The 20,862-nt window shown below is 40.0% G+C and overlaps 1 protein-coding gene across 6 annotated transcripts in view; it reads right to left on the bottom strand.

Annotated features, from left to right (window-relative positions):
* Positions 1-13,155: 13,155 nt before the first annotated feature.
* The window catches only part of SLF1 (SMC5-SMC6 complex localization factor 1), a 34,658-nt gene continuing 26,951 nt past the window's right edge, over positions 13,156-20,862 (bottom strand). For 3 of the 6 annotated variants that reach the window (XM_039567670.1, XM_010393044.3, XM_010393046.3), the window contains 5 exons: positions 19,751-19,917; positions 19,158-19,261; positions 17,100-17,192; positions 16,526-16,708; positions 13,156-14,146 (listed from right to left, as the gene is read on the bottom strand). In XM_039567670.1, coding sequence (XP_039423604.1) covers positions 13,659-14,146; positions 16,526-16,708; positions 17,100-17,192; positions 19,158-19,261; positions 19,751-19,917 — 1,035 coding nt within the window. In that variant the 3' untranslated portion in view covers positions 13,156-13,658. The remainder of the gene's footprint in view (positions 14,147-16,525; positions 16,709-17,099; positions 17,193-19,157; positions 19,262-19,750; positions 19,918-20,862) is intronic. The other 3 variants (XM_039567669.1, XM_039567667.1, XM_039567668.1) reach the window with 1 other exon arrangement.

Genomic DNA, 20,862 nt, shown 5'->3' on the forward strand with positions numbered 1-20,862 from the left:
GCTACTCTTCCTGTTTTCTTATCTCCTTGCTCCTTCCAGTAAACTGTTCTTATCACAGCCCGTGATCTTTGCCTTTTCTGCCTCCAATTCTCTCCATCCTCTTGCCGGGGGAAAGGGGAGTGGAAAAAGCAGGGGAGCAAGAAAGCAGCATGTGGTCTGGAGAGTCTTGGTGGGGACTCGGAACTGGGGAGCACCATTCCCAAACCACCAAATGCCCAATCTGAACATTAGTTTAAAAATGGTGAGGAAGGGCCTATAAATAAAACTATGGTAGAGCGTTTGATAACTTTACCCATTTTTTAATCTTGTAATTTCCCTCACTGCTTTTTTGTGTGGAGTTTGCAAAGGCCCATCAGGAACAGGTTCTATGAATGCTCCCAAAATCAGAAGGGGTTGACAAAGATGATACGTTGTAATCAGGCCACATGGTACCCATGTGTTCAATCTTTCATAGTTCAAGCCCTTATAAATAGCATGTCTCTGCACAAAGAGGGTGTGCTTTGAACAGTTGGAAGTGGTGGCTGGTTGACTACCACAAAATGCCAGATCATATTTTTTCTCAGAACAAAATTTCAGCAGGCATGCAGATAGCATTACATCATTAAAGATGATTAGGGTGGGAGCATTAGTGAGAAGTAGAAAATATCAGATTGTAAGACTAAATGGGTAAGCAAGGCAAATAACAAACCAACAGGCTGAATTATTGACACTACTGTTCCTTGAATACAGATCCCTCTGTTTGGTTTATTTAATTTATTTTTTTATTTTTCAGCTTAGATTTGCCTTTCCTAAATTTTCCAAAGCACATGTGATTACTGGTGTGCTGGTATATACATAGGTACATATATCTTGGCAAAACATCTTCAAGTTTTAAATAAAAGAGCAAGGTGATTTAGGTGCACTGGGAGTTAAGCAAGAATGAGAATTTCTCTACATGACTCTTCAGAAAACCTGTGACATGTTGTAAATGTGTACAAGCTCTTTTAGGTAAGACAAAAATTAGATTAATTAGACTTCACCTATGTGCAAGCAACAAACCACAAGAGGCAAACTTCTCTGTGTCAGTACTCTTAACAACTGGTATAAGCTGAATGTTCACTCTTTGATTGTTTTATTTTCACTTCTGCTATGTTCAAGATTATTGGCAAATTTCCAGCATCACTAAGATAGTTCTTCTGAAAGACTAACGAAATTTGCACTGAAAGAACTCTGAAGTAGGATTTCAATTTCTTACCTCCAAGTTCAAGTCCTCTTCCTCCTTTCGTTCCCCCTCGAGCCAGCAGTACCTTTGAATATGAATGGTAACAGTACTTCCTGATGTTGTTGAAAATCATCAAAATAGTCTAATTTCCCTTTTTAAAATGTGTATTATCATAAGATATAGGGAGATAGAGATATTGTTTCTTAATACTTCTAATTATCTTTGGAGCAATTTAATTGTGGTCCCCAAACACCGTTTCACAGATGTCTGTGTAGATACTGTTACTGGAGCTCTGCAGCTTTACTGTTTTATCTCTTCTACACGGAGTTCAGTGCCTGCCTGCTGGACAGTCTGCTGAGCTCATCCTTTTTTTAAAAAAGCCATTTTTCATTTACTGAGATACCTAAAATAGGCTATTATAGTAGTATTTATTGATATCCTGACTTAAACCAGCTTCTTAGATGAATCAGAATACTTTGTTTGGGTTTTTTTTCCTCCAAGATTACAAGCTGGGTTGATAAATCAGGTGCACTTCCCTATCTTTATTTGAATATGAACATTCAGATGAATATGAGATGAATATTTTCCAAAATTATTTTTACAGCTGTTTTCTAAAAAACCATTATTTCATGTCCTAATAAATATGATGATAAATTTATTAATTTCTAAGGTTCTTTATATGTTACAGTTGCATGATTATAATTACTTTATATGCATTTAACAGATTAAAGATGGAGTTATATGACACATTTTAAGCTGTATTCATTTGGGAAAAATTTCATGTGATCATGAGATGACCACACGGTGAAGTCTGTACCTACCTGAAAATAAGCTGGAGATGGATGAACTTACTGGGCACTCTCAACCACACAGGAGCATGGCACTGTGCTAAGGCAAAAAGGCTCAGTGTGGTCCTGGGACAAAGGGTCTCACTGTCATAGAATCATAGAATACTTTAGGTTGGAAAAGACCGCTAAGATCATCAAGTCCAACCTTTAATTCAGCACTGCCAAGCCCACCACTAAACCATGTCATAAGTCCACATCTAATCATCTTTTAAATCCCTCCAGCTGTGGTGACCTCACCACTGCCCTGGGTAGCTTGACAAACCCTCCTGTGAGGAGATTTTTCCTGATATCCAGCCTAAACCTGGTGCATCTTGAGGCTGGTTCATCTTGTTGCCTGGGAGAAGAGACCAACCCTCACCTGGCTATGCCCTCCTTTTAGGCAGTTGTGGAGAGTGATAAGCTCTCCCCTGAGCCTCCTTTTCTCCAGGCTAAACAACCCCAGCTCCCTCAGGTGCTCTTCACAGGATTTGTGCTCCAGACCCTTCACCAGCTCTGTTGCCTTCTTTGGACATGTTCCAGCACCTCAACATCCTTCCTAATTTGAGGGGCCCAGAACAGAGCACGGTATTCAAAAGTTGATGAGGGGAAAGAGGCATGGTTTGGTACAAACTGCATAGGGCATTTGTGATGCTGGATTTTGCAATACAGCAATTTAACTGCAGTCAGGCTTGTAGATGGTGCAGGAAGAGCTTCAGGACTATTTAGTTAGATTGTTTAAAGGGAGCTCAGGCTCTGAGGTCTGAAGCTCCTCTCTGTTATAAAAAATTTTAAGTGGTTATTGAAGCTACAGCTGTATTCAAATTTTATATGCTAAACTTTGCTACAGAATAAAAATAATTCAACAGCAAAACATCTGAGGCCAGACTGTAATATACTGGCAGAAGTTACTTATTTGCCAGTGTGAGTGACCATTTTGAAATAAAAAAATCCTCTATAAACCTTCTTATAAACAATTTTTGACATTGTCTTGGGGTGACTTTGTGACGTGTATCCCCTATCGTTGCCCCATGCCCAGAAATTAATTTTGTGCCTTTCTGTGCATTTAAACTGAACCTGAGAGGGGGGGAGAGACAAAACTGAGGGAACTTTCTAAGCAGATTGTTTTCATGTTTTCAAGGACACAGAGATAGCAATGGTTCTGTGTTCAGCTGTGGTAGCAGAGTGAGAGGGGGGAAAGCACCCTGTTTGCTTTCGGCCAGTTTTTCAGCTCCTTTCTCTTTCTCCAGAGAGAGACGGAGAGTTGAACTTTTGTTTTCCTGGGACTTTGTTTTTTTCTTTTTTTTCCTCTGCTGGACTGTTTCAACATCAGAATACATTGGGAGGAATTTCCACCAAGGCCTTGGCCCTGGAGGTGGGCCCCACCACCCTGTCCCAGCTCCAAGGAGGGGGAGAGAGATCTATGGAAGGACTCTGAAATATTCCCAGGTTTTCTCTCTACAGTGAGAGGTTCCATTATTTAGCATTAGTAATTCACTTTCCTTCGAGGAAAAAGTTTCTTTTTTCCCTGAACCTGGTGGGGGAGGGATGGTTGTAACCTGCCTTCTCTCAGAGGATATATTTCTAGATTTGGCCAAACTGGCACAAATTTAGTGGCGCCCAACTGTGGGGCTCGAAGGAAAGTGAAAAACCTGTGCTAATTACATTTTAGTTTGAATTTAACTACTTTGTGTTGGGGTAAAGTAGTCATCATGTTGCTTGAGTTCATAATGTCTCTCTGGCTTGATACATCAATGTATTTCTGGTCCTTAGGCTTGTTTGAGGTGTAAGTGCCTTTCTGGTCCTTAGGCCTATTTGCCTATGCACAACTTGGTCCGATCTTATCCTTGATAAGGAATTTTTGCAGAGCAGGGGCACGAATTCGGATTTCTATTTTGCTGTGCTTGGTGATAATGATTTATAAGAAGTTTACAGAGGTACAGGCAGCTGTTCGAAGTGTGTATGATAAGTGGTTTCTCTGTCCTAACCCCAGTCCTAGCTTTAGTAGCCTGTTTTGGGAATTTATTAGTAATTGCACCCAGATTGTTAGAAGAGGAGGAGATGGGGTTTCCCTTCTGTTTAAATTTGATAGGTTATCTTTTGAGAATGTTCAGTATCCCCTGGATGTTAAAGAGACCACCTTCCTGGTATTTAATCTGGTAATCTCCCTCCATATGTCTCTCAGCTTGTCTAGAATGAGAGCTCAGATTTCCAGGGTGACTGCTGAGACACCTGACCCAGAGGTGGAAAATCCTGAGTGGTGTGGGAAATGGGAGGATATGGGCCAAATCCTGAAGAAATTCTCTGACTCAATAGTTTGGGATTTCCCATCTGAACAAATTCAGAAACCAGCTGGTGGGGAAATATCTGAAAGAGAAATACAATGAAAATTCTGAGAAAAAGGTTTTTGCAATATGTTGGTCCTTGGCATATGCCTATTGCACACTGCAGCAGGTAAAGGTAGAGGGGCAGAAAGATAAATCAGCGAAGCCTGCAGACACCCCAGTCACTCAGGCTGCAGCCACACCAGACAGCAAGCCCAAACCAGATGGAGAGTCCAAGCGATTCACAGTGGCCCCTGTCACGAGGAAAAAACATACAACCAAAACTGATCGCCCAGTGAAAGATGAGGATAATGCAGGGGAAGGAACCTCAAAAGATGCTGGGGATGGAACCTCAAAACCACCAACTCAGGCACAGAAACCACTACTGAGTCCATGTCCATAAAGGACCTTTACAGCCTAAGAAAGGATTACACCTGATGGTCTGATGAATCCATAATAAGTTGGATGGTCCGTATTTGGGATGCTGCAGGTGATGATGTGATGCTGGATGGTGCTGAAGCGAGGCATTTGGGATCCCTGTCACGTGATCCAATTATCGACCAAGCAATAATAAGGAGGACTGAGTCTAACAATCTCTGGAGACGGGTCCTAAATGGCGCGAGGGAAAGATATATGTGCGCAGATGATTTCTGTATGCAGCAGACCCAGTGGAAGACCACAGAACAAGGGATCCAGTGCCTGAGAGAACTAGGGGAGGTAGAGATTGTCTTCACAGATGACCCAGGATTGAGGAGTCCAGACTGGGCCAGAGTTATTCCATACATGTTGTGAAAACTCATACATCTTGGGCCACCAGAATACGCTTCTGCTTTAGCAATAATGAAACCGGACTACGGTGCGAATGAGACCGTGCGGGATATGGCAGTGAAGCTGTGAGCATATGCAGACTCTGTGCATGGCCCAACACATGCAAGAGTCGCTGTGGAAACACATATGCAGAAAATGGAAGATAAGATAGAGAAGATGCACCAAGAACTTAAGAAGTAACACTGTCCCTGGCTCGCTAGCATGAGCTCTGAAATGTCCTCAGACAGAAGAAAAGCAGCTTTACTTCTGTGACATCTTTCTGGACTGGCTTAGCAGAAAAGTGCTGCCTGGGCGCGCATGCTGGTTCCTCTAAGGAGGAGGCACTTCAGGGACCCGATGGCCTGGGCTTGTGTTGCTCCATAGGCAAAGGAAAAGAGAGGGGCTTCTGGTATGGCTTCTAACAGGTTTATTGTCACAAGTTTAGCAACCTGAACATGGCAAAGATCATAATCGCTCCAGGAGGCTTTTCCCTCAGTTTTATAGGGGGTTTGAAAACTGCGAGGAAAGGGGAAAACGACCAATGAGTTACAAGCCAGAGGGAGGATACAATTCAACAAGAACCAATGGGAGAAACTGGGAGGCGGGAGTTATAACAAAGAACCCAAGAACAGCTGAGTAAGAGAGAATTTTCCTGAACAAGGGGAGGCTGTCTGAATCCGGGCACCACCCAGGGGGAATGTGGCTTAGGTCTCTGTACCACCCATCGACCCTCCCTCATTGTCACTGTCGTGGGTGGGGAATTCTACCCACGGGAGAGCTCTGACTTGATTGACATTCCCCTGCCCCAGCCCAGCAGTGGCCTGGGTCGCAGCAACAAGGAAGGAGATCAAAGAGGGCCTTCTCCAAATCTCAGCAGTAGAGATCAGAGATTCTGATACCAAACATGGACGTTCCCAAGAGAAAAAGTACATCCCACGAAGAGAGCTGTGGGATTTCCTGTGTAACATTGGGGAAAACATGAGGAAGTGGGGTGGACAATCTACTTCTGCTCTGGCAGCATGAGCACGTGAATTGAAGGAGCGCAAGTCTCAGAAAGGAAGTTCTACCAAAAAGGAAGTAGCTCCAGTTGCCTGTAGCCAAACTGCCAGAAATGATGGAAAAGACGATGACATGTGCGATTCCCATGAAGGAACCTCTAAGATGCAGGCCCAGGGAAAGAAGGATAAACAGGAATAGAGGGGCCCTGCCTCTAGCCAGGTAGAGGTCAGGGAAAACCGTGTGTTTTGGACTGTGTGGATTCACTGGTCTGGTACATCAGAACCACAAAAATATGATGCCTTGGTTGACACTGGTGCGCAGTGTACAATAATTCCATCACAACATGTGGGGGTAGAATCTGTTTCTATTGCTGGTGTAACAGGTGGATCACAAGATTTGACCTTGGTGGAAGCTGAGGTGAGCCTGACATCTCATTGTGACTGGTCCAGAGGCCCTGTGCATTTTGGGCATAGACTTCCTCCGAAGCAGGTATTTCAGAGACCCAAAGGACTCAAGTGGGCTTTTGGAATATCAGCTGTGGAGACAGAGGGCATTAAGCAATTGAACACTTTGCCTGGACTATCAGAGAATCCATCTGCAGTTGGCCTTCTGAAGGTGGAAGAACAAAGAGTACCAATTGCTACCTCGACAGTACTGGACAATTCGAGATGCTGTGATTCCCATCCACAAGATGATCCGTGAGCTGGAGAGCCAAGGGGTGATCAGCAAGACCCACTCAGCTTTCAATAGTCCCATTTGGTCTGTGCGCAGATTGGAAGGAGAATGGAGATTGACTGTGGACTATCGCGCCCTGAATGAAGTGACTCCACCGCTGAGCGCTGCTGTGCTGGACATGTTGGAGCTCCAGTACGAGCTGGAGTCCAAAGCAGCAAAGTGGTACGCCACTATTGACATTGCCAATGCATTCTTCTCCATTCCTCTGGCAGCAGAGTGCAGGCCTCAGTTTGCCTTCACCTGGAGGGGCGTGCAGTACACCTGGAACCGACTGCCCCAGGGGTGGAAGCACAGTCCCACCATCTGTCATGGACTGATCCAGACTGCACTAGAAAAGAGTGAGGCTCCAGAACATCTGCAGTGCATTGATGACATCATTGTGTAGGGGAACACTGCAACAGAAATGTTTGAGAAAAGAGAGCAAATCATCCAAATTCTCCTGGAAGCTGGTTTTGCCATCAAGGGACTTGCTCAAGAGATCCAGTTCCTGGGAGTGAAATGGCAAGATAGACAGTGTCAGATTCCCACCGAGGTTGTCAATAAGATCACTGCAATGTCTCCACCAACCAACAAGAAGGAAACACAAGCTTTCCTAGGTGCCATAGGCTTTTGGAGGATGCATATTCCCGAGTACAGCCAGATCGTGAGCCCTCTCTACCTGGTTACCTGCAACAAGAACGATTTCCACTGGGGTCCTGAACAGCAACAAGCTTTTGCCCAAATCAAGCAGGAAATCGCTCATGCGGTAGCCCTTGGCCCAGTCAGAACAGGACCAGAAGTGAAGAACGTGCTCTACTCTGCAGCTGGGAGCCATGGTCTGTCCTGGAGCCTCTGGCAGAAGGTGCCTGGCGAGACTCGAGGTCGACCACTGGGATTTTGGAGCCGAAGCTACAGAGGGTCTGAAGCCAACTACACTCCAACAGAGAAGGAGATCTTGGCAGCCTATGAAGGAATCTAAGCCGCCTCAGAGGTAATCAGCACTGAAGCACAACTCCTCCTGGCACTCCAAGTATACCGGTGCTGGGGTGGATGTTCAAAGCAAAGGTTCCCTCTACCCACTAGGCCACCAATGCCACATGGAGCAAATGGATTGCTCTCATCACACAGCACGCCTGTATTGGAAAACTGAATCGCCCTGGGATTTTGGAAATAATCACAAACTGGCCTGAAGGTGAAAACTTTGGTCTCAGTGATGAGGAAGAACAAGAACAAGTGACACGTGCTGAAGAAGCTCCACCATACAACCAACTGCCATCAGAAGACACATGCTATGCTCTTTTCACCGACGGTTCTTGTCATATCCTAGGGATGAAATGAAAGTGGAAAGCAGCCATATGGAGTCACACACGACGGGTTGCAGAAGCTACTGAAGGAGAAGGTGGATCAAGCCAACTCGCTGAACTCAAAGCTGTTCAGCTAGCCCTGGACATTGCTGAAAGAGAGAAGTGGCCAAAGCTCTACCTCTACACTGATTCATGGATGGTAGCCAATGCTCTGTGGGGATGGCTGGAAAAGTGGGAAAAAACTAGTTGGCAGCGTAGGGGAAAACCAATCTGGGCTGCTGAAGAGTGGAAAGACATCGCTGCCCGAGTAAGAAAGCTGGTTGTGAAAGTCCACCGTGTAGATGCCCATGTCCCCAAGAGTAGGGCTCATGAGGAACACCGAAACAACAAGCAGGTAGATCAGGCTGCAAAGATAGAAGTGTCACAGGTAGACCTGGACTGGAAACATAAAGGAGAGTTGTTCCTAGCTCAATGGGCCCATGATGCCTCAGGCCATCAGGGCAGAGATGCCGCCTATAGGTGGGCACGAGACCAAGGGGTGGATCTAACCATGGACAGTATCTCCCAGGTTATCCATGACTGTGAGACATGCGCTGCGATCAAGCAGGCCAAGCGGGTGAAGCCTCTGTGGTATGGTGGGCGATGGTCCAAATACAAGTATGGGGAGGCCTGGCAGATTGATTACATCACACTGCCTCAAACCCGCCAAGGCAAGCGCTATGTGCTCACAATGGTAGAAGCCACCACTGGATGGCTGGAGACCTACCCTGTGCCTCACGCTACTGCCCGGAACACCATCCGGGGCCTGGAAAAGCAGGTCCTTTGGAGGCATAGCACCCCTGAGAGAATGGAATCTGACAGTGGGACTCATTTTAAGAATAGCCTTATTAATACCTGGGCTAGAGAACATGTCATTGAGTGGGTGTACCACATCCCTTACCATGCACCAGCTGCAGGCAAAGTGGAACAGTGCAATGGATTGTTGAAAACCACCTTGAAGGCATTGGGTGGGGGAACTTTCAAAAATTGGGACCAGCATCTGGCAAAGGCCACCTGGTTAGTCAACACCCAAGGTTCCACCAATAGAGCTGGTCCAGCCCAGTCTGAATCCCTGCATACAGTAGATGGAGATAAGGTCCCAGTAGTGCATGTCAGAGGTCTGTTAGGAAAGACTGTTTGGAATAATTCTGCCTCGAGTACAGACAAACCCATCTGTGGGGCTGTCTTTGCTCAGGGACCTGGTTGCACATGGTGGGTAATGCAGAAAGATGGAACAACACGTTGTGTACCACAGGGAGATCTGATTGTTGGGTGAAAACCACCTGTAGTGTGGAATGCCTGTATACCCTTGTTTGCTGAGTGTCACTGTCACTGTTCTTACATAGCTGTGTATATATGTATGAGTATGTATTAATGTGTGTGTGTAGAGTTAGAATATATTAGTTTGGGCATTGAGCCAACAATATGGGATAAAGGGTGGAATGTCTTTGGGTGACTGTGATGTGTATCCCATATCACTGCCCCATGCCCAGAAATTAATTTTGTGCCTTTCTGTGCATTTAAACTGAACCTGAGAGGGGGGGAGAGACAAAACTGAGGGAACTTTCTAAGCAGATTGTTTTCATGTTTTCAAGGACACAGAGATAGCAATGGTTCTGTGTTCAGCTGTGGTAGCAGAGTGAGAGGGGGGAAAGCACCTGGCTTGCTTTCGGCCAGTTTTTCAGCTCCTTTCTCTTTCTCCAGAGAGAGACGGAGAATTGAACTTTTGTTTTCCTGGGACTTTATTTTTTTTTTCTTTTTTCCTCTGCTGGACTGTTTCAACATCAGAATACATTGGGAGGAATGCCCACTGAGGCCTTGGCCCTGGAGGTGGGCCCCACCACCCTGTCCCAGCTCCAAGGAGGGGGAGAGAGAGATCTACGGAAGGACTCTGAAATTTTCCCAGGTTTTCTCTCTACAGTGAGAGATTTCATTATTTAGCATTCATATCGTTTTTTTCCTGTGATTTGTTAAATAAATAGTTTTTATCTATTTCACTTTCCTTCAAGGAAAAAGTTTCTTTTTTCCCGAACCTGGTGGGGGAGGGGTGGTTGTAACCTGCCTTCTCTTAGAGGATATATTTCTAGATTTGGCCAAACCAGCACAGACATGAAGTGATGTGCTTCATCAGTGTGATCTTGTAATAGCAGTAGTGTGAAACAAAGAATATATGACAGAGGATATACAACACTTAAACTAGTGCTTAATACAACTTTTTGTGCAATTTTTAAAGCTTGACCAACATCTTTGTGCACCACTGAAACTCCTGACTGCATATCCCAGTGTTCTCTACCTTCTGTTTTACTGCTATCAAGTTTGATGACCACTGTTGCTCACTTCACTGGGAAGCAGCATTGCTTCCCATATCTTGCATATCTTGCAAAAGAGATATTCTCCAACTGTATGCTGAATGTGAAAAATAATTAAGAACTTTTTAAAGGCCTGGGAAAAATAGGATTGATTGAGGATGAAGATACACCTTTGTGCTTCTGAAGCATGTCAGTGTGTGAAATAGAGAGAAAAAGGTTGATTTTGTTTGTTCTTTTGGCTAAGACAGAAATACCCTACATACCAAGAGAGATTTTAAAAAGCAAACAATTTAATCTTATAAACAGATCTCACTTTAACAGGGAAGTTTTGCTATACTGAAACAGAACAGGTGTTCTAATAAATTGGATGAAGCATATAATTTTATGTTAAATATGACAGATATACTTAACACTTTTTAAGGGTAGGAAGTTTGCAAACTTGAGTATACGTAAAACTGAACACATATAAAACTGAACTGCAATACCTGGGAAATAACAGGAAAACTTTCAGTATATAATCCTTAAACCAATATAACATTAGAGAGAACAGAATTGTGTTACCATATAATTAAAGACTGATGATGTGCACAGACAATGTTTAAGTTGGGGTTCCTTGTGGAACATTAATTCACATATTTGCTAACTTTTGACTGGGTCATTTTGCAATGTTAATAATGTTCATTTAGCATATGTTATGTACATTATTTTGGAGGAAGGTACTTGAAATTAACTATTTAAGGAGGACTTTTTAAATGATTGATGTGAATTTTTTTCCTTTCTAAATGATATAAATAATAACAAATAATTGTGGGAATGTCTTGGCTAAATAAGCAGAATTACCATCAGGCCAAAATAATGCTTTTCCTGCTTTCATTTCAGTCACTGCTACATTATTAGAATTAGTAGAATTAAAAATATATATGAATATTCTAAAGGACTTGCTTTTTGAGACCCAGCAGAATCTTTTCAGGATTCTCTGAATCCCAATTATTTAAAATTCACAGTTATGTATCAAATTCTTGACTAAAGAAAATGTCAATATCATCAACTTAAATGTGTATTTTGCATTTTTTAGAAAGTACACACATAACATTGTGGCCTACAAAAGGAAATACTGAAATTTATTTGTCTATCTCATATACGACAAAGGATTTTTTGGTGTTTCTTTCTTATTAGAAAAAATTAAAAGTGCATAGACAGAAACAAGTCTAATATGCACTGACCTTTTAGTCTATTAGAGCAGGTTGTTCTGCCTTCATGTATAAAAATAGTAATTGGCCATTAATAAGCATGGAACATCTGTAATAAAGGTCCGGTTTCAAAGTCAACTTGGTTTGAGCATGTTCTGTGGGTTGCTATAAGATCATATATCTCAGCTGCAGAAAGGCTAAATGGAAATTGTAGTGTGCTGCATGCCAGATGCATGAATGGAACTTAATCCCTCTAGTCAAGCAACATCAATTACAGAAGCGGCTCTTTCTCCACACCCTTTCTTCCAAATTTTTTTTTCTTTTTTAATATTATAAATGGCTATTACAGAAGAACTGGAATTGGGAGTGTTGCTAATTCATACCTACCTTTTGAAGGCTAAGTTAAATCATCTATTACTGAATCTATTAGAAAAAAATAAATAGACCAGACAATCCTCATTCTAAAGCAGCACTTCTCTTCACTTGGAAAGGAAAAGCATAAACTTCCATTTGAGTGTCTCTTCTCCAGATCCTACTATGGAATTAATTTGGATCTCTACAAAGATGCAGGGCAAGAATTGTAGATACTTCTGTATAAATGAGCAATAAGGGCTCCCCAAAACACGTAACTCTTATACAACCCCAAATCCCTAAGCACAATTACGTAATTCAGCTGTCTTGCCTTCAATACCTTTTAAAGAACAGCGTGGGAATTTCTCTTTTTCTTAATTAATTTAAAGGTCTATCTGATAGAATATGTAGCATACAATCCTAAATTGTTAGGTTAAAGGATTAGTTTAGAGGATTTACCATGTGTAGTTTGCATGTACTCCGAACTGAGACAAAAGTTTCATATTAAGTGGGGCATAATTTTTAAGGATATCCATACGTAGTGTTAGAATATGACGTCCAGTATATACTTAAATTCTCATCTGATCCTTTGTAAATTCCCCTGCCAGCATAACTAGATTTGTGCCACTGCTTCCACCTGCATCTTCCTTTGAGGTAGTCCCAGGAGCGTTACCAGATCATTACATGCCAGTATAATGGTTTTATCAAATCACTGCAAGCCAACATGAGTTGGAGCAGAGCCAAGGACAGCCTTAAGTTTTGCTGAGGGTGAATTCAGCTCTTCAAAGCATGCATTGACTTGGGAAGCAGCAAGTGGTATCCACCGGAGTTCTGCAAATCACCCAAGTGTCTGAGCCACTCTCCTCCAGTTGGTCACTACACAAATAACCAAGACTACAAGCAACATAGTGCTGATGAGGAACAATATTTTCCACGTGTCTTTGTGTGACCATTTCTATCAAACAAAGACATGGGAAATATTAGTATATTGATTCTGTAAATATATAATGCCTTCTCTTTTTAATTCTACAATACGCAATTAATTTACATAATATAATTTAATTTTGATAAGGATAAATAAGACGAAAATGGATAGAAGGAATTTGCTTTTCCATATGTTTTTATTTCATGACATATTTATAACACTAGCTTTATTAAAGGATATCAAAATATGTAGACACAAGCCTTTCTCAAGGAATAAAATAATCAACTGCTTGGTTTAAGTTTAGGGTCACTACCTCTGAGAACCAAAGAGAAATATGGCACACGGCAGGAAAAAAAAATACTTCTAAGACAGAAAATACAAAGTTTAACTGAGTGTAAATTATATAGCACCGTACTAAGAGCATACACATCCAGATCTGTCAGGCAAAGAGAAAGCACTGGTACTGGAAAATTTTTGCCTAAAAAACGTGCGGGATCAGTGTATCTGACTTCCAGGCTCTGCTAGAGGAAAATATTAACAAAGTGGGAGATACCAACATGTGGGGCTTTTGCAGGGGTATGAAATTTGTACTTCTGTGGTTGCTGGAAAAAAAGTTAGGCCAGTATCAAGGGTTAACAGTCAAGATTCAGCCAATGTGGCTTGTTTGGAATTTAACTGCTAAAAATATTTAAGAGCTGATATGCTTCTACCATAGTTTCCAGAGCTGCTAATAAGGCCTTTGTCTGTTCACCAGGGAAGAAAAACATGTTTGCAGATACTTCTTGAAGAAATTGTGGTAGCTTTTGGAAAGTCTCTACCTCTCTAAAATATACATCTACCAACCAATCTTCAGAAAATTTATTTTTCATCTTAGAGCTATCACAAGCCATTACTGGAAGTACATTTGAACAAGCTACCTCTCTGAGAGTTAAAGTCAAGGGTGAAGACAGATTATAAACTGAACAAAAATTCAGCAGCATCTTATTAAATAAAATCAAACACAGTTCTCTCTTCTGACTGCAAAAATCTTGTTTTCTGCATTCATAGAAGCTCTCTCCTGGTTGAACAAGACTCAAAAGTTCTTCCTTTACTGCGACTGATTCAACATAATCCAGTGGCAATTTCTCATGGGAGTTCCTCTGCTCTAGAAGGAATGGCCCTTCAGGGAAAACATAAACATTAGTAACAACAGCACATTTGATTTGGCAGCTGAACAAGATTTTGGGTTGTTTATTGCCAGAAGCCAGTTATGTATGTATGTACCAAGTTATGTTAATGTAACTGATGAGTTACATATTTGCAGTACAATCTAGAACATGTAGAGAGATCCTTTGTAACCATTTACAATATTGTCTTAACTTACATAGTATATGCAAAAATGTAATGTTATTACTCTTCTATTAAGAGTATTCTTAATTCTATTAAGTACTTTACAGACCAGCTTATTGGCTGACAATGACTTCAAATTAAAGGCATGTTACTAGAATGGTTTTTATTTTACTTTTCTGGATGGTGTGGCCAATCTTGCCTTATGCTGTGCAGCAAGGTAAACTACTAGGGTAGTAATCCAAGTCTTCCTTAACAACTGAGTTTCAAAATTTGATCTTAACAGACTTCTGAAATGCAAAACATAATTACTCTAATAAATAGATTTAAAGTAAGTGAATGGGACATGTTTATTTGTTCGGAACTAGTCTGAACAATTAAATTCTTTTGGTACTTCCTGTTCATTAGTACCATGGACATAAGCTTACACATCTCTGGGTAAGTTTAAGAAAGGCTGCATCAGTAAGAAAAAAATGAAGGCTGTTAAGACACTACAGGTGTTTTTCAAATACAAACACATCAGTAATCTTACATAAATTTGTATTACTATGCTAAAGTAATGATGCCATTTTAACTTGAGTACTTCTTCAGAAATATATTTTAATGACAAAAGGTAAACTCCCACATTACATACCCATCATAGATATTTTAACTTTGCTCTGATTAAAGCTGTAATATTATTACTGATTATTTAGTATCATTAACTTCTGCAAGCTAAAGGCTTTTAGAGACAGAAAGCAGAATAAGTTTTTAGAGAGATGTGTTCTAAACTACTGAGCTAAGTAAATTCATACTGAATAGGTAACATGCTTTCTACCATGGGCTTGTCAGTTACTTGACAGGCTATAACTCAGAGTGTGACAAAGGCAAAGATAAAGATACACGCAGCTTTATACTTGCCAGAAAAACTTGATGAATGCAAGTAGAGTTCTTCCCCTATGATAACAAGACCATTCACTACCCATTCTTCACAACAGCCTAGCAAAAATGCACATCTGTCAGTGCAATGCCATTTCCAGTTGAGGAGCTGGGCTTACTATAATATTGGCTATTGCATCACTTCAACTGATAGAACTGAGCCCAGGTATTGGCTCGGCATCTTAGATACATGGTTCAGTAGAGAGATAAAACACCTGGGAGCCACAGAACTGAGACTGAGTAAACACAGAGGTAGAACTGCAGAAGGAATGTATTGATTAGGATCTGGTGCTTGCACAACAGACACAGACATAGCCTTTAGGGGGCAGGAGAACACTGTAAATACAGAGGGTCATATGCCAAGAATGTATTAAAATTTTGTTTCTCTACCTTGATTAGCAGGCTATCTAAATACACTCTTCTGCCTCATGACTAAACAGAATAATTTTTATTGAAAAAATCTAGACTCGGCATATAAAGCACAGTTTACACTGACACAGTAGGGCAACGGTACAGATATTGCAAACATTCAGTTTAGTAAATTAATTAAAAGAAGGGAGAGTTGCTATCCAAGACCATTCTTTGCAGATGTTCAAGGCGTTTTTTAAAACATGCTAAATTAGATATACTGATACAGTACATACTTCAAAACAAGATACAAATACCCTGTCTTTGAACAAAAATATTGTTTAAAACATTTATTGTGTGCCTGCCTAAGGGGCAAAGTACTTTTTTTAGAAACTAAGGCATCCCTCCCAGTATTATCCCTAAACAGCAGTTATCATGATTACAGGATAGATTCCTTTCTTAAACTAATTACCAAGCTAATTGTGTTCTTCAGAGACCATCACATTAATTTTCGTAAATGCTGAACAAATTTATATTGAAATACATGAATATATAGAGATTTAACTAATCTATTTTTGTGTTGTGGTAAAAATAGATCAAAACAATAGAAAGTCATTAGCCTTGATTGGTGACTAGGTAATCTTTACTTTCATTAATGGAGAACAGAGTTGCAATGCATATGGTGTAAAATGCAGGATAAAAACATCACCATATTGGAAAAACATGTGGAAATCCTGGTTAATTTCATATTCAGCTGATCAAGATAAGTGTGAAAACAGTATTATTTTTATTGTAACCAAACCAGCTTGGCTTAAAAATGTTTGAAAGTAAGTATTTCATAATAACTTTACATTTTAAGAAACTACCAAGAAAAACACTGAGAAATTCGTATGGATTCAGAACAGTGGATAATTTCCCTATACCAGTTTAGCATAAATGCACTCACCCCCATGCTGAAGTAGCAGCTTGCCAATTTCTACATGTCCATTTGACAGTGCATCATGCAAAGGAGTCACCCCGTCCACTTGACTGAGCAGGTCTACCTCTGGACAACGCTGCAGAATTTCACGGACACACACTGTGCTGCCATGGTTACAGGCTTCATGCAAAGGCGTCCAGCCAGCATAATCTGAATTATAAATCAAGGGAAGTTTTAAAACAGCAGAAGTAGTACTGAAATGTTAATAATGTCATTCATTAGACAGGAAAACACTTTACTTTTTTAGTATTCGCTACAGTTAGAATGGCAGCTTGTGATTTCAAAACAAGAAATTCTATTGAAAAACATCTGAAAAAAAAAATAGCATTTTTAAAAACCAGTAGAAATTGTGATGTTAAAATACACGTCAGTTATGAATTTATCTTACCTTAATGTTTGCTGTAAAGTCCTTATTTTGCATTGTTTAAAAAATAAAGGCAGTTTTAGATTGTATAAAAACAAACTTGTTACCAAACAGGTACTAATATAGTTATTTATGTGTCTTAATTTCTTAGTTCTGTTGAGAAAATGAATAACTTACCTTTAACATTAATGTCTATTCCTGGGAAAGAGAGAAGCTGAATCAATCTCTCCACTTTGTTATTTCTGCAAGCTTTATGCAGGGCTGTCTCTCCTACCATGAAAAATTAATAGATTACACTAGACTAGGCAAGATAGCAACTAAAGAAAATAATCAAAGTGCCTGGAACTAGGAAACCTGGCTATGTACCAGAAAACTCAATAATGAGTAAGATTTTCCTTTATCCTGTTTAAACATCTTTTAAGAAAAAAAACCCCACAGAGCTTCTGTTCCACCAGAGATCCAGCAATGAAATTGTACTGCAAATGGTTTAACACAGGAATTATCTCCCCTCTAGTTCAAGGCTTAAAGCTTCAATCACACTATAAAAGCACCAAGTGATCACAAAACACCAAAAAATACTGGGTTTTGAAGCAATAAAACTTTAGAGTGCAGTTGCCCTCCCTTAAATTTATTCATGAACCTACATTAAAATGTATGGTTCTTTTTACACAGCATTTATAGCTTAACTCAAATGAATGTTTCTGGCTAAGCATGAGTGCCTCTACACACTCAAGTATAAATCAAAACTTCAAATCCATTAACAGATGGTTTGCTGTTTCTCAATAGGCTGTCTGACTTGGCTACAGTAGTGAAGGAGGGGAGAAAGAGAGAAATAATAAAAATAAAAATAAAACAATAATAATAATAGCAGTAGTCTTTGGAAAAAAAAAATCCCAAGCCTTAGTACCATGTAAAGCTGAAATAAGCATGAAAAATTAAACACCAAGCAACTGAGAGCTGCTGCTTATATGTAAAGACACCACTAGTTTCTCGTAATAAAAACTTCAGACATATTCTAAATGCTGTTTTCTTTTTATTAATTAATCAGGTTTGAACAAGAGCCAGAGGAAAATCCTGAAGCCAGGTGAAGGATGATGAACCAAACATTTTAGAAATTCAAAATATCTCAGGCTAGATCTCTTAGCTTTTGTAATAAAATTTACATGGAACATTTTGTTATATTAATACCTTTACCATGTACATCTGCCAGCTCCATACCCATTCTTTCAACAGAAGACACTACTTATAATTTTGGCAGGGGAGAATTGAAAAAAAAATCAGCGTTGTTTTGCTTGTTGTTTTTTCCCCCCCCTCTATCTTTCAGCTCACTTTTCTTTGTAGAAATCAGATGTAATAATTCACATCAATTTTATTTGCAAAAGCAATAAAGAGAAAGGGAATCAATTTAAAAAATGTATGGTCTGACTCTGTTACTGAAGCTCTTCTAAACCCTTAAAGGGGGTGATGTCTTCTCTTGTCCTTCAGTGTTTGTGATACAATTCTGATTTTAATTTTTTTAACAATTCCAGCTTGCTTTTGCCAGTTTTTTCCTGAGCCTTCTCCTGGGTGTCATATTAATATAGTTGTAGGTAAATTTCTGATGATGAAGATGAAAAAGTAGTTTCAGCAAGTAATTCTGTAGTAAAGCAAGTCTATGCAAAGTACAATTTATTTAACTTGTGTAATAAATGGGAACTGAATGAATTACTGCAGTGCTGTTTTATTCCTTAGGTACGTGAGTTCCAGTATAGTTAAGACAAAAGCCAAATGCCTTTCATAGTCTGGGCTGAATGCCTGGAAGAAAACAGTCCATATGCTTAAAACAGCTATGTAACATAGCATACTCCTCAGTCTTTGTTCACAAAATGTCTAGGACTCAGAGAGATGAAGACTGAATTATACTTGCAAATCAGAAGACGTTGATCCTACCAAGCACAGGTTGAGGTGGATTAGCAAAGTAAGGCAGGCAAGACTGGAATGAGCTCACGCAAACTGTACACTGTATTTAATATATGGGAGGAGGAAGGTAATGAAGAAGGCAACTTTATTTTACCATATATTCAAATTCCTCCTTTTAAATAGACACTGGAAAAGAGAAACGTGAACCATAAGAAAATAATTCTTGGGCATAGGCCATCGTTTTAGTTCAGCAGTCATCAGGAAAAGTTTTTAAAACTAAAACTATCAATTCTAACCATTTTAGACTTCTTAACATAAATTAGATATACAGAATACCTTTGATATTTCTCTTGTATACTTCTTCAGCCAAAAGATAACTCTCTTTGGTGTGTGCAGTCTGAACTTCTGTTTTTGCTCTAGGTTTATTAAAGATTAAGTCACTGAAAAGAGAGCAGACACATTTAAAATCACTATTTCATATTTTAATATATATGTATTTAATGGTTTTAAATGTGTACATAAAGAATACTTAGATTTATCCATTTCAGCATCATTTCTGAAATGTCTTAATTCCATAATTTCTACATCATTTAATTGTGACTGTATTTAAAACAGAAATCAAATATGACTGCCCACTTTAAAACTTGTTTTAAAGGTAATTCTATGAACAGTGAACTTCTGTATATACCCGATAAATTTAATATTGGACAAATATAACTACATCAGTCTGCATATACACTGAAACTGACGATCAATGAGGAAACGGGAAACCCCAGCCCAGAGGTGTTACAGGCTTACAATGGAGCTTTCTGTCAGTTGAAGTAATTTGTAGACAACAAAACAGGTCACATAAAGTTCAAGAAATGTGTCAGGTCAGAAGCTGTCCCCCAAAGCAGAATAAAACTGGTGATGTTATAGGTATTACTTACGGTAGATCAGGCAGCACTTTGACTTGGTTCTGCTTATCGCCATTTAGCATCTGTAATGTCCTTTGAGACTCAGGGCATGGCTGTTGCCCTATTTTCTTTTTCTTTGCTTTGTGTATCTTTGTCTCACGCATCCCTATCTCTCGCAAAGCAGGTGAATAGGAACAGACCTGTTGCAAAAGTAACATATTTTAAATGAAGAAATTTTCTTTTGTTTTCTTTGTACTTGCTCCAAAGCAGTCATCAATGACCCACAGCTTGCTGTATCTAAGTTTTAAGAAGACTGATCCCTGCATGTACATATAGATTGTTTCAAGTTGTCTTTTGCATTCCTTTCTGATGTTTTTGCAATTCACTCTTCACACTAGCCTCCATGAGTGGCTTGTGTCTGAGACAGAAAATGGGAAATTCTAGGCCCCTCTCAGGTTTCTGGCAGCTGAGAAAATCTGGATCACTTTAGCTGGATATGACTTGAGTACAGTTAATTGACTTTCATGTATTAAATCAAAGTATTTACAAACTTCCTGCTCCCAATCCAGGGAGAAATTTGGTAAAGGAATACTCCACTCCTTCATCTCTTCTAAGATGAGGGGTTGGATTAAGTCCTTGAGCATTGCAAAGGCAGCAAGCCAGTTATGCCTTAGGTGCTCTCTCATTATTAGGACAGCCTTGGCTATTGCAGATGTTAGCTTGTTTACAGTAACATAGAGCTTCAAACCCACTTACACTGCTTATTTTAAAAAGTCATCTAAGTTTCTGCAGTTTGGCAAAAGCATAGGAAAAAGGCCAGTGAGGGGATTCACCAAATACACAACAATTATATTTGAAGAAAGGTATTAAGGAAGGCTTTGACTATTTAGCAATTCACTGTAGATTTTTCAGGCAAAGTGCAGTAGGTGAGGGACACCTTACTTGCACCTTCACAGCACATTTACCATCAGGAAGTAGTAGGTCAGTTATTGAACTCAGAGAAAAGCCTAGCTGATAAGATGCTGTATGAGAAGAACTGGCAAAACTGGATGATAGTTTATTTTTATTGTATGGAATGAGAAAGGAGACTCAGTTGTACTAAGGAAAACTACAAAAAGCACATAGACTTGTTTCAAGCACCATAA

The sequence above is a fragment of the Corvus cornix genome, chromosome Z (genome assembly GCF_000738735.6).
Source record: "Corvus cornix cornix isolate S_Up_H32 chromosome Z, ASM73873v5, whole genome shotgun sequence".
NCBI lineage: Eukaryota > Metazoa > Chordata > Aves > Passeriformes > Corvidae > Corvus > Corvus cornix.